General features: G+C 35.8%; 1 protein-coding gene across 1 annotated transcript in view; it reads left to right on the forward strand.

Moving 5' to 3' along the window:
* Window positions 1-15,216, forward strand: part of LOC111156350 (carbamoyl-phosphate synthase 1) — a 124,159-nt gene that overhangs the window by 43,130 nt on the left and 65,813 nt on the right. Inside the window, exons 14-19 of the mRNA XM_022517180.1 lie at window positions 2,790-2,979; window positions 4,010-4,167; window positions 5,911-6,039; window positions 8,837-8,981; window positions 10,716-10,926; window positions 12,256-12,454. Coding sequence (XP_022372888.1) covers window positions 2,790-2,979; window positions 4,010-4,167; window positions 5,911-6,039; window positions 8,837-8,981; window positions 10,716-10,926; window positions 12,256-12,454 — 1,032 coding nt within the window. The remainder of the gene's footprint in view (window positions 1-2,789; window positions 2,980-4,009; window positions 4,168-5,910; window positions 6,040-8,836; window positions 8,982-10,715; window positions 10,927-12,255; window positions 12,455-15,216) is intronic.

Below are 15,216 nucleotides of genomic sequence, written 5' to 3' on the forward strand. Positions count from 1 at the left end.
ACTGTATATGTAAGGTATTTCTATGAAAGAGCTAACTTGGCTTCTCTTTGGTGTCCTTATTTCCTTGGATAGTCCCGATTTTGGTGCTAATCGGCCATCCAGGGACAATGTGAGCTTTCTGTGACTTTGCCTCTGGCTTTGTGGTGTAAAGCCATGCACCAGAGACCTGGCTAGGAGAAAGCCACACAGACAAGGTGGCGGGAGACTAGGACAACAAACACAGAAAAACAGTTGGCCAGAATTTTTCTTTTTCCTTTTTGTTGTATTCACAACTACATACAAAGATTTTCACCTGACAGTTCTGTTGAAAAAAAATAGAATGCAGCCCCCAGTTACTCTTCTTTCCATTAGTTTTATATTTTAATGCTCTTTTCCATACATGCATGAGTACACACACATACACACGTATGTTTTTTGTGCACATTTTCAAGGAGTACTTTACTTCATTGTATTATGATTCAATTTCTTTTTATATAATTAGAGGATATCCAGTGGTTTAGATTGGTTAGAATACAATGTAAGTGCGTTCAGGTTTTATAAATACATTTAAGCAGCATATGTTTTTTTATCCTAGTTGGTAGCTTTATAAAGAATTAATATTTTCATAGCTTATATATTTTTATGTGCTTTACATTTGTTAGGTGAAGTTATGTATTTTAACCAAATAGGAATTATTTGTGATAGTATTATGATTAATGAGGACGTTAGTAGAAATGAATTTATGGACTAAATATTTATTTAATTATTTACTTATTTATTTTTAAGATTTTATTATTTATTTGACACAGAAGGAGAGAGAGACACACACAGACAGAGAGAGAGAGAGACCACGAGCAAGGGGAGTGGCAGACAGAGGGAGACGGAGAAGCAGACTCCTCACTGAGCAGAAAGCCCCACTCAGGGCTCAATTCCAGAACCGTGGATCATGATCTGAGCCTAAGGCAGACGTTGAACTGACTGAGCCACACAGCACCCCTATGGGCTAAATATTTAAAAATAATCAGATGATGCATGTATTGTAGCCAGAACTATATTAGAAAAAATAATAATATAAAATGTATTAAAATAGTTTGAAATAATTTTTAGTTTTACAATATATGGACACTCATCACAGTCACTTATGGAACCTTTACTTATATAATTTGATTTACAAAAATAGTTACATCCATTGTATAAACACATTCAGGAAAATACAAATATATTTAAATCTTTTGGTGATTTTCTCTAGTAGTGAGACCTTCTGTAACTTCTATTGATGATGTGTTCTTAGTTTGGACTTTATTTAAATTCCATGAAACAAAATGGGACCAGGGAGGGAGACAAATCATAAGAGACTCTTAATCTCAGGAAACAAACTAAGGGTTGCTGGAAGCAGGGGGTGGGGAAGGGATAGGGTGGCTGGGTTATGGACATTGGGTAGAGTATGTGATATCTGCTATCGTTAGTGCTGTGAATTGTGTAAGACTGATGATTCACAGACCTGTACCCCTCAAACAAATAATATATTATATGTTAATTTAAAAAAGTTCCACCCTATCTTTTAAATGCATTTGCTTATCTGTATGTATTTGTTCAAAAATTTCTTAATAACACTTTTTGAAAACTGCTTTCTTAAAATCTTGAGAGATGACTCAGAAGAAAGGGCTAGAACTTGAATCCTAAGACTTGGATTAGAATCCTAATTTTACCATTTGATCAGCTAGAAGATGTTTGGCAAGTCATTTAACCTTATTGAATGTCAGTTTTTTCATCTGTGAGGTAGAGATTCCTCTTGTAGTCTTTTTATAAAAATCAAATAAATTGATAAAAAAGTATATTATAAGTTTTAAGGCACTGAGTATAAAGTAATATGAAATATATTTAATATTTTATTCAGATCCTCCCCCAAGGACATATAGGGCTTTCAAGGATGATTTCTATACTCTCATCTGAATATTTTGTTGATGTATTAGGAGAGTTCTAAATTGACATGGTAATAGGTAAGATAATAAGAGACAGATGGCCATATTTTATAACAATTATTTTGCTGTATCACCCTTATCCCAGGTTATAAAGCTATTTATCCTTTTCATAGCCTACATGAGGAATTATTTTTGAGATCTCTCCAGATGTCAGAAATAAGATAGAGCTATGAATACCTTTATATGCACCCAGACACACAACATTTTTATTTTATTTTATTTTTTGTCATATGGTCATTTTCTTTTAATGTAGTATGTATAAAAAGTTGTATAAGTCCCTTTGTTAAAGCACTATAGCAGTCATGAAAATCTAAAAAGATGGAATCCCACAGAAGGCTCTCAGTGCTTCCAGCAAGGGAATACATCATCTTGTATTTTACATGTACACTCCATGTTGGTCTCTGACAAACATTGGAAAGGGGTGTCTTTGATGTTGCTCTGGTTCCATTTTATATTTTATTAATTTTTAAGTTTTAAAAATATTTTAGTCTTTTACAACCAACTCAGTAGTATTCATAGACCTCTAGTCAAATTCTATAGAAATCAACTCCAGTTTTGCTTGATACCTCTAGCAAGGAGTTCAGGGTGAACCTTGTGAGGTAACCAGTTCTTCTTGAATAGTTCTATTTTCAAGGAATTTTTTCTTTCCTCTCACCAGACGTTTGTCTTCCTTTACCCTCCATTCCATTCATTAGTCTTATTACTGATCTCGATAGCCCACAAACTAACCTAAAAGTTTTGTCACCCAATACAGACCCTTCAGTTGAATATGGTGATTCTCTCCTTTAGAGCATATGTTCAGATTCTGGATCCTTTTATTTCTTTCAGGAAGAAAATGTTAAAACCGTCCTGATGAACCCAAATATTGCATCAGTGCAAACCAACGAGGTGGGCTTAAAGCAAGCAGATACTGTCTACTTTCTCCCCATCACCCCTCAGTTTGTCACAGAGGTCATTAAGGCAGAACGGCCAGATGGATTAATTCTAGGCATGGGTGGCCAGACAGCTCTGAACTGTGGTGAGTTCTTTTAAGTTTAATTGCCATGCAATTTTGGCCCATGCACTTATGGTAATATTTTTTTGACTCTAACAGTTATGCTCTGTGTGTTCATAAAAGCTTTTCTTTAATGTGTGAGGAAGCATTTAGCAAACAGCCACCTGAAAATGTCATGTGATAAATATTACTGGTTTATTTCACAAAACAGCTGAGGTACTTTAATGCTCTGGGGTGGCCAGGTGAGAGCTCCCTGCTCCATTTCAGTATATTGCTTTTCTCTTGACCAGCGAAACCCTGAGAACTATTATGAATAAAAAATGAGAATTGACATTGATTAAATGCTTTGTGCTCTTACCTGTTGGCCCAGTAGCATTTGGCTTTCACACATATTCTCATGATAACATAGATCAGTCTCTCTACCACCCCTTCATGCATCTGCTGAACCCAATACTCTGTCCTTTTTTCAAGACTTCAAATCTTTGGAGCTGGATCATGAATGAGAATCTCATGAGCTAGTTGGAGTAAGAAGTTGGTGTAATAATTTAAATATCAAATATAAAAGTCTTACCCAAAGTCAGATGGCATGTTAGTGGAAACATTATTTTGTATCTATCTGGGTTAAAAATCATCAAAATAATGTTTCCACTAACATGCCATCTGACTTTGGCTAAGACTTTTATATTCACTGGGATTATTTAAATAAGAGAATCTCATTATAAGATTGGACCTTAGAAGGAAAGGGAATATACTAAGGTTTAGAGGTTTACTGTATCCTATGATTTTTATTATTGAGATAATAAAAACCATTTGGAGAAGGTGGTAATATAAGTAATGTCACCAGCAACATATTTTGCTTAAGTGTTTTCAGAATTTCTCTTTCAATTTTTTTTTTTTTTTTTTTTTTAAATCTTAAGCACACTTCCTATTGTGGACTGTGGTGGCTTCCTGGAGCTAATTTTAAGATTCAAAAAAAGTTGTATTTCAGATGTCTGTTAAAAAAGACATAAGAGTTTGAGATTTTAAAAACTGATTATATTTGGTTCTTCTGTAGGAGTGGAACTATTCAAGAGAGGTGTACTCAAGGAGTATGGTGTGAAAGTCCTGGGGACCTCAGTTGAATCCATTATGGCCACAGAAGACAGGCAGCTGTTCTCAGACAAACTAAATGAAATTAATGAAAAGATTGCTCCAAGCTTTGCTGTGGAATCAGTAAGGAATCTTTGTTCTGGAGAAACAAGACCATTATTTGTCTTATGTTATAAGGAGAGTGGTTTGTCACACCTAAAAATGATAGTTAAATTATTATATTTGCATGTATTATCTTCCAGAAATGTGTTAGTACCTCAGAAACTTTGTGTATTAATTACAGCATTCCATGCTGAAATGTTTGGGATAGGTATTAATATTTTATGAAAAGGGAAGCAAAAGCCCAGAGACGAAGTGGTTTATCAGTGGTTGAAGTGCCATTGAATATCAAATCTCCTGAGGTAAAACAAAGGGCCATGTCAACTTACAATGCCAAAATGATTTTTGCTTTCTGGGACCCGTTACATATCTTGTATGTGCAAATGACCTGCCAGTGGGGAATGATTGGATTGAAATTTTCTTGTTAGAATGGAATGAACATTTAAAAATGAAATCATCTAGAAAAAGCCACTGGATCTAATCAATGAGATTCATGACTAAGAAACTTGTGGCTTAGATGTTTAGGGAGGAAAGATGATTTCTTCTTTTTGTTAATTATTTTCAACTGTAGCCTGTGCCTATTGATAGGCTATTACAAGGCACCAAGATAAAGTTGGTTTGCTATATATCTGTTTCTGTCCCTGACTTTATTCCTGATTTCAGACATGTGGTCAATGAAGTGGGGGTTCTGGAGGCAGTTTTTTTTTTTTTTTTTTTTTTTAAAGATTTTATTTATTTATTTGACAGACAGAGATCACAAGTAGGCAGAGAAGCAGACAGATAGAGAGAGGTGGAAGCAGGCTCCCTGCAGAGCACAGAGCCCGATGTGGGGCTCGATCCCAGGACATTAGGACCATGACCTGAGCCGAAGGCAGAGGCTTTAACCCACTGAGCGACCCAGGTGCCCCCTGGAGGCAGTTTTTAATGCAACTTTCCCATTACAAAAGTAGCAAATTCTTAGGGAAAAGGGCAAGTACTGCTGGGACAACTAAAATGGACCACGCACTTTTCAGAAAAGAATGCTACCAAGTACATACAATGTTGCAGAGCTGTCAGTCAGGAATAGTCCCAGGATAGCTCTGCTGAACATTTGGAAAGCTCCTGCCATACATTTATTCTTTCATTGCCAGATTTAATTATGTCCTTGCTTCCTCAGGATGAGAAACGGGCATATGGGAAAGGTGTAATTACATTCCCATTGGTAGTGTAATAATATTCCATGACAGAAAAATATAGCCACCATATGTTGTATTCTGTAAATTTGAAAAAAAAAAAAAAAATCCAAGCTTCTGGGACTACTCTCTGACTGAACTTGAAAAATGAAAACTCTCTTTCTGTACAGGATTCCTAATGGCTTGTTGCAGTAATGTCAAGTTCATTTTGGCAGTAGAAAACCTTGTATCATTAAGAGATGAAGACTTTTAAATTGAATTTAAAAATTCAATATGGCTTCCATTCTCAAATTCATAATGATTATTTCAGTTGGGGCCATTGTTTTATTTTTTTTTTTATATGACAGAACAAAATTTACAACAAAAAGATAAATGAAAGCCTTTGCTGTGTATTAAAAAAAAAAATCCTAGGATTTTTTACTTTAAATTTGTAAAACGGCACTTGTTTTTCCAAAGGAAATGAAAGAATAATACAGCATTTCTGTAGTCATTCTTCCCAAAGAAACTGACTTATCTGAATTGCTATACTTTCTTGGTGTGGTCTTTTTTGCTAGTGTGGTCAGCTTTTAAGACTTTGAATCTTTCTCGTTGCTAGATCGAGGATGCTCTAAAAGCAGCAGACACCATTGGCTACCCAGTGATGATCCGTTCTGCCTATGCCCTGGGGGGGTTAGGCTCCGGCATCTGTCCCACTAAGGAGACCTTACTGGACCTCAGTACAAAGGTTTGTATTTTCACAGACCAAATTCTTACCAACCAAGAAAATGGATTCGATATGCCCTTTCAGTTAGAGAAAGTTATGTAGATGAGAAATGACATTTTCTCTATTATTAAACCACCGTCATGTTTTCTAAAAGTATCCAAAAGATGGTACCTTTGGAAGGGAAATGCAGTACAGTTATTTACATTGGAACACAGCATTAATCCAGAAGGTCCTAGGAAAACTGATGGTCACTCTGACTATCGGTGATCATGCTGATGATGGTCACTCGATCTTTCCTGTACTATTTGATTATTCAGCAGCATCAACTCAATTCAGTTCCATCTCTCTCTGCTTCAGAATCTGCTCCCAAATACACATGATGCTAAAATATATTTTAGTGATTAAAAAAAGTGAATGTAATGTCCCATTTTCTATAATTTTTTGAAATAATATGACACGGATGACATCTAAAGTGAAACAAAGCACATTGAGTAGTTTGGCTTTCCCTCAAAGTCAGGTGTTTAAAATGTATACAATATAAACCTCTTGGTATCACAAATGAATGAGCTCTCTCTGCCCACTGCTGCACACTCATCTAAGCAAAAGTGAGATTTGAGTTTTCAAAATTTGTGTTCTATCAAAATAATTTTAATGTATTACTGAATAGTTCTTAAGTATTAAAAAGAAAATTAAGATGTGTTCCAAAAAATAAGTTAGACATTATCAAAGAAAACATGCTCCACAAAAGCAAAGAATTTTGCCCATGCTCTCTCCTTACGAAATAGAACAATGCCCGGTGGTGTGGGGTCTCAGTGATTGTTGGCTGAATGAACGAATATGTGTAGAGCCAAGGGGCCCGTGTACCTTGATGGTTGTGGACGTGAATCTGACAGGATTGTTTTAAGAGTTACTTTGGGGAGTGCTGAGTAAATACCAAGCACAACTTCTATCTGTCATTATTTACTCTTTGGAGTGAAACAAAATGCGGCCCTTGAATTGTCATAGGATTTTGAGCACAGATAAATAAAATTAAATATATTTGAACATCTGTAATGACAGACTTACTTGTTATCAGCTTGGATTTAGTGTTTCCAAAGTTGCCAAAACAACCCCCCACAAAAGGAAAGTATATCAACATAAATATTTCTTGTTCCCATTCTGGAGTTATGAATCATGTATTTAAAGAAAAGGCGTGTTTATAGAGGCAATTTTTTTTCCTCTGGTATATTAGATGTTCCCAATATTTTCAATACTAGTATTCATGTATACTTATTCTCTATTAAAAATATTTTTTTACAGTGTAAAAATTCTGAATACTGAATTGTCTGAAAAGGTTTACAGTGAAAACAATTTTGGAATGGAATAGTTTTTAACTATTTAAGTTCCTTAAAATAATAATAGGGCATTGGATTTTGTTTTTGAAAAACATAGCTTTTCCTTTCAAATAATTACTTTTATCATTAATTCCTAAACTACTCCTTATTCTCTTGAGATTATATTTAGCACCTTTCAAAGTAGCATTAACTCATCTAGGTCTCAAAATTAGTATTTGTATAAAATCTGAGACTGGAAAGAAGGAAGTTGAGGCAACAGGTGAATTTGATCTCAATTGTCCTTGTGTCCAAACATCCAGCCTAGTCCATTAGAATGCAGAGAGCTTTCCCCAATCCATACCCTTTGTTTCCCAGACTTCCTCTTTTAGCATGCAATCCCAATGACAGATAAATCATTATTAAATTGTTCATGCTGGCTACAGAGTTTTCTAACAACTTTGAAATCCTCATCATCAGGCAGCTGCCGGGACAAATGTGTTACATTTTCAGTTGGACATGGGGGAGCCTGTAGTGTTGACTGAGGTTAAAAAGATAGTGTTGAGACACATTAAGCGCGCACACACACACACACACACACACACCCAACTAACATTGAGTTATTTCATTATACTTCCTGCTAATAATTAGAAAAAATTCGAAGTACTTTCCCCAATTGCTTTCTCTTCCTTTCAAATCAAATCAAATTTGAAACTTCCTTTCAAAGCAAATCAAAAATACTACAAGACAAAGGGGGCCAATTCTGTCTTGGATATTCAGACACTAAATGTCCTAAGGTCAGAGACAGCCTCTTTCATATTTTGTGTTCAGTATTCTACCCACCATTGGGTGTGCAATAAATACGAAATGATAATTATACTAATTCATATCTGTTTAATCAGGCACACGTGATATATGACTCAGGGTATTTAAGCACTTAGGTGGTGATTAACCATAATAATAGTCGCATATGATTCTTCTAATTCCCAAGTTTCGTATGCCATCTTGGCTAACTGTTTACAACCATCATTATCTCCTTTCTTCTCCTCATCAACATCAACTGACTTTTATTGTGTATGTCACTGTACAAAGCACTCTCAGCTATTTTAGAGAAAACCAGAGTCTTTAGACTTATTTTTCTATATTTATTCGCACTTATCACATTTTCTGGTTTTACAGAAGCCTTGCTGCTGAAATAATTCCATTTCCCTCTGCCTGATTGCTCAATTATTTTCTCTTTTTCCTAAATTAGTTTGATTTAATGTCATATCAGCACTTTGAATGGCAAGCTTCAATAATGTAAATCAAGCATATTCTCTGCAGGATGCTATTCCTAGTACCTCACTGATTTTCTGACACATTGTGCCTTCTGGAGCATAGAGGAGGACGGAGACTAGGCTTCAGACTTCAGTGCTGACCAGGATTTAGGGCAGGGCATTTTGCCAACTATCCGTGTCTAAACCAGTGCCTTTTCTGACTCTATGATGTCTTTTGTCACCAATTTCTAGGCCTTTGCTATGACCAACCAGATTCTGGTGGAGAAGTCAGTGACAGGTTGGAAAGAAATAGAATATGAAGTGGTCCGAGACGCTGATGACAACTGTGTCACGGTCTGTAACATGGAAAATGTCGATGCCATGGGTGTTCACACAGGTAGGCAAAGGATCTTCAGGAGTTATAGTAATGCCTTCAGCTCATGCTTCTGATGACCCATAGATGTCTTTATTAAGGTCTTTTCTTTAAATTACTATTCTTAGCTGACAGACTAGTGATAAAAATTTACACAAAATACTATTTCTTAGTACTGAAAATAACCTCACATTAATTTTGATCTTCTCAAAAACCCTATGAAGTAAGGCAGGTATTATCCTGATTTCATCTGAGGAAGAGGTTAAATGTAAGGAATGTGGTGGTGGTAAAATCTGTAAGTTTTGCTGTTGAAAAGTAAGAAATGAGGTTAAGAAGGCTTAAATCAGACAAGGATATTAGGTACCAGGTGAATAAAAAAAAATAGTCACAAGTAATAGAAATAGGAGAAATAAATTTTTTAGGAAGAGGAACTAGTTAGATGAGAGGGCAAAAATGATGACTTAGTGACTCTTAATCTCACAAAACAAACTGAGGGTTAATGGGGGGAGGGGGGTTGGGAGGGGGGGTGGGATTATGGACATTGGGGAGGGTATGTGCTATGGTGAGTGCTGTGAAGTGTGTAAACCTGGCCATTCACAGACCTGTACCCCTGGGGATAAAAATATATTATATGTTTATAAAAAATAAAATTAAAAAAAAATTTAATACAAAAAAAATGATGACTTAGGATATAGAAATGCTAACTTTGAGGCATGGGTGGAATTCTCAAGAAGCTGGAATTCAAGAAATGGGGATACAAATAAAGAAGTTGATAAAAGTCATGGGAGTCACTGGTGTGAAGGCCATAACTGAAGCTGGAAGCATAGACTAAGTATTCAAGGGCATAGACATAGAAAGAAAGACAATAGGGTCAAGGGCTGAACTTGGGACCTGTTTAGATTTACAGGGCATGAGTAAGAGGAAGGGTTAGTGTGGAAGAGAAGGAAGGGAGTGGTAGGAAGAAAACCAGGGTGGTACCCAAGTAAGCCAACACCAGAAAATATTTCATAAAAGAGCTTTGGTTTTGGCTTTATCAAACGCGAAGTGTCAAGAATTAGGAATTTAATGTGGGTTTTTGGATGTTCAAGAGGACAGTTTCAATGCAAAGTTGTTTACGGGAGCCATATTGAAAAGAACTATATGGCAATGAGGGATACACAGAATTGGGAAACTTTCAAGAAGTTTAGTCAGGTGAAGAATAAAGAGATGTTCTTCTGATCGGCAGTGTGGGGGGCAGGTCTTCTCGAGCCAGGAGAAATCTGAGCATGTTTGTGGGCAGGAGGGACGGTGACTAAAGACTAAGAGATTGAATATACAAGGGCTATGATTAGAGAGGGGTGAGACAATGGAAAGGGATGAGATGTGGGAAACTGAGGGATGAGCCAGTCTGAGTGAAGAGGAGATGATCATTTATAGAAGGGAGAACTTGAGAGAGAGAGAGATTTTGAGATGAAGAGTTTGATTGAAGATTGAAGAAGTTAATGTCAATCTGGTCAGTAGATGACTGAGGCCTTGATAGCTAGATGAGCTTGGGATAGGATAGAGGGGTTCCTGTCAACAATGTTTCAGAGTAATACAGGCAAAACAAGAATCAGAGGGAAGAGTATCTGCTGTGCCTTATATGTACCCCATTGAGACAGTTATTTTCCCAACAGTCCCTTAGACTCATCTGTGTCTTGTATCACACAAATATATTTAAGTCACTAAAGTTAGTTATTCAGATATGGTACCAAATAACAAGTGTTGCTCGATGTACAGGTGATTCAGTTGTCGTGGCCCCTGCCCAGACCCTCTCCAATGCAGAGTTTCAGATGTTGAGATGGACTTCAATCAATGTTGTTCGCCACCTGGGCATTGTGGGTGAATGCAACATTCAGTTTGCCCTGCATCCTACCTCAATGGAATACTGCATCATTGAAGTGAATGCCAGATTGTCCCGAAGCTCTGCCCTGGCCTCAAAGGCCACTGGGTAAGATCAGAATAATTGACCATGTGTTTGCAGATTCTTCACAGATAGTTTTGGAAAACTGACAGCTAGTGGAAGACTGAGCTGCATTTACAAGCTACAGTCCCCGTTTCTGTATGCTGGCTGCAAATCATTTAGGACCCTAAGGACATGCTTATTAATGAGCTTGCTGCCAGATTGAGGCAAATGATATTGCTAGCTGGCTTTGTTTGCTGGCTAATCATAAACTAATCAAAATCTGGGTGGTCAAAGCAGGCTGCAAAAAATCTGCTTCCTAATTGCACTTTGCAGATATTGTTAAAAAGTGAGAATTAATTCTCAATTTTAGTCCTCAACTGGTTTCTTCAGGTGTTTAGTAAATGGTAGGCAACTATTATAGTTTACTTGATTCAAACATTCAATAAATTGTTTTATTTTAGCCAAACTCCACAGGACCAAACATTGTAGGGTTTTTCTATAGATAAATATTGCAACCAAATAAATGAATTTGCTACCCATTTAAAAACTGCCAGCAAGCATAATTGGAGGGAACATTAACTAGTACTTTTTTCTATTAATATACTTAGCACATGGCATTAAAATTACATGGCATTTTTGCTTAATATGGCTCCACAGTGCTGCGTGGAGTGCCAGTGAAGTGTTGCCCTGAGCAAGAGTCAGGAGACCTGTGTTCTCCTTCCAATTCTCCTATTGACTTTGGACACATCATTTATTGTCTCTATCAATTTCCTCATCTGTCAGATGGGGGAGATATATTAAAGAATCATATGTAATCCTACAGTTCTTTGAATTATTTCCTCAAATATAATTACCAAAACTATCTAGTTAAGTTACTAGAGTGTTAGTTTTGTAAGGAGTCCCAAGCTCAAAAATAATTTGGAGACAAAGCAAGGACCTCAGCTTGCAATGACTATATTTTCTGACCATTGCATACCCCATAATACCAGCTAACTCTACTGTCTTCCTAGGTGCAGACATCTATATATCTTTTCAAAATAATATTTTGCAGATTCTTATCTTAGCGGAGGCTCTACAAAAGTGAGCACCTTATCAAGGAAGTCATTGATTTTGGATTAAAGAGGTGAAGGTTGTCAGCTGTTGCCCTGAATGTCAGGCATAGAGAGTGAATTCTTTTGTGATCCGTGCCTCTCTACTTTATAATGACTCACACTATTTTATAAGTGGCTATTAAGTCTTCATACAGAAGAGAGAATCAGATGTGTTTTACATACTGATGTGGAATAATACCAGAATTTCTAAGACCAATTTATGTCTTGGGCTGCTTTTAATGCTCATTGCTGAAAAAAAAAAAAAAAATCTCCTCTTTTATAGCTACCCACTGGCATTCATTGCTGCAAAGATTGCCCTAGGAATCCCACTTCCAGAAATCAAGAATGTTGTATCAGGGAAAACATCAGCCTGCTTTGAACCTAGCCTGGATTATATGGTTACTAAGATTCCTCGCTGGGATCTTGATCGTTTTCATGGAACGTCTAGCCGAATTGGTAGCTCTATGAAAAGTGTGGGAGAGGTGAGTCTTTGGTTTACTCCCTATTTATTCTTATTCTCAGCTATTTTGTCAAATATTTAATATCTTTGAAAGTCTTCAGGTTTCCTGGATACTGGGTTCCTGATTAGAGGATATATGGTAATTTCATTTCCTCCATGGTGTTTCAACATCTCTCTATTAACATAAAGTATTCGTTACATGACCACTTAATGGATCTTAAAAGCTTCTAATTAAAAAGAGAGTCTATATATGTGGGTGTATAATATATTTACACATACGAAAAACATATTTTCATAAATAATTGAGCTATAATGTGTTTTATAATCAAATCTAGAAAATAACATGATATAAAGTGGCATACCAAGAAGATCACTGCACTGAGGTTAAGAATTTAATTTTAATCTGTTCACACAAACTGTGGCTTTGCCCTCCTTAGACCTCACTTTCTACATGTCTAAAAGGAAGGGGCTGAGAAGATCCATGTCTCATCTAGCTGTAAAGTTTAAAATTGGGATATGAAGCCCTCTTTGATTATATTGAAATGGTCTAAGCTTTTAGGGGCTTTAGACTTTTCATAATTTCCCTTTTTATAGTATTTGAAATTAAAATTAGCTTTTGATTAATGCATCTTCAAAGATGGAGTGCTCCTCGGTATAAGATGAAAGAAAGGGATCGAGACCCCTAGTCTCTGATAGTCACTCTCTTCCCTCCCCCACCAAGGGCTTTATTTCTGCTTGCAACTAGTTGGCTTGGAGAGAGCATGAGCCTTGAGACCAAATGAGCTTGGATTTTACTCTTGGTGTTGCCATTTACTAGTTACAGACACTCATGTGAGACACTGGTCCTCAGGTTTTCTATCCGAAAACTGGAAATGATAATACATATCTTGGGGGATTCTTATAAGGTTTAGGATTAATACATGTAAATTTTTAGTAATGTCTTTTAAGGTAGATTCATAATGAATCTCCAGTAAATGTATTTCATTAGTATTGTTGTCATTGTTTATGGGTAGAATTTTTTATTATCAGCAGTATGCGTGAATCTCAATCTCTATCAATGTATTGACCTATCATCTATTTTATTTTATCTCATCTTTGTCTTTATATGGTCAATGTAGGAGCTCTTCGTCTATGTCTAGATATCTAAAATGGTTAGACTACAGAGCAAAGAACTACTTATGACCTATTTTTCTATATTGGCCTTTATTTGCCCTATATTACATCTTATTACCTATCCTCAGACTAGCCATTGCAGAAATACGCACCACCAATCACAGGAAGTGCAGCTTAAATCCATCAGCAGTGCAGGAGAAAAGAGAAAAAAAGACATTTTACTGGTCAATCATATTCATGCGTGCAAGGGACTATTATTATTATTTTGGTTTCCTTACTTTCCAGGATATTAATGCAAGATTTTAAAGTAATGACAGATAAGGAAAATTTGACCTTTTAAATTAAAATGCCCTACTAGTTGTGTAAAAAAAAAAAAAAAAAAAAAAAAAAAAACCAGTAGTCCTTCCTAGCTGCTTTAAATCTTATTTTTCCTCTCATGCTCCATGGTGCACAATAGCATTAAAACTCAAATGCCATGGAAAGTTTTGTTGGTAGCTTTTCTGCCAAATAAACAACTGTTACTTAGTTTATTTTGTGGGAAGTATCCCTTTTTCACATTGCTTACAGTAAAATTTATAGACCAAAGAATATGAGATAATTCCTGTAATGTTTTCATTTAAGGTTTATTATCTAAGGGACATTTGTTGTCCGTGAATATTTCCCATCATACATTTAGTTCAACTCAAGTTAGGAAGCATTTCCCGAGTTTTTACTCCATGCAAGATGCAGAATAAGATGTAGATATTTGTTACGTGTTATCTGCAGTTAGTAAGTTCAGAATATATAAATAGAACCAAATGTAATATGAATTCAACTGTGGTGAAGGTTAAGATACAGTATTTACATACAGGTACTTTGAGAATGGAGAGGAATAGGGTCAGGGAATAGGGTTAGGGCCGTGTCAGTTATTCCAATGAAAAATGGTGAAATTTTCACTTAATGAAGATGAATTTTAATAATATAAAATATTAAAAAGCACAAATTTTGAGCAAATACAGTTATGTACTCCTTTGTTATTATATAGGTATGTTAATTTTTCTTTCATTGAACATATTTTATATACCATTACGTACAGTATACTTACAAATAATTATTGATGGTGAGTTACTTATAGAACCCATTACTTTATGGCCAACTTTTAAATATGTAATACTTATAAACTGTATTAAATATTCCAGAAATATCTTCCTCATTTGATAGGACCGTAAAATATTTCATTCCTGGCAGTCTCTCTCAAGCTTAGGCTAGCAAGTATTAGAACCATGTTATGTACCCCTTCAAATACCACTATGCCTTGCAAGTTGCCTATCCGAATTGGACTAATATTTTATTTATCTCGGTACTTGAGAATCTTCCTTACTTCTAATTAAATTGGAAGCAGCATGAAATGTTATCTGTTTGGTTTTAGTGATCTTTGAATATGTATCTTTTCACACAATTGACATGAAGTTTTATCAAACTGACATGAATGGGAACCTGGGTCTGTTTGAGGAATCATGGAAATTTACTGAAGGCAACATTGTCACTGTTATTATTTTAAGTTGAAGACCAAAAATGCATAGCAATCTATTATTCCATGGAAAGATTCAAAGACAGTGGTTATCCACTGAAAATAACTGGTTAGGCTCAAAGGCAATTTAAGTTTAGTTCTGAGTTGTAACTTGTCCAAAT

Source organism: Enhydra lutris, unplaced genomic scaffold (assembly GCF_002288905.1).
Source record: "Enhydra lutris kenyoni isolate GAN:26980312 unplaced genomic scaffold, ASM228890v2 scaffoldscaffold1, whole genome shotgun sequence".
Taxonomy (NCBI): Eukaryota; Metazoa; Chordata; class Mammalia; order Carnivora; family Mustelidae; genus Enhydra; species Enhydra lutris.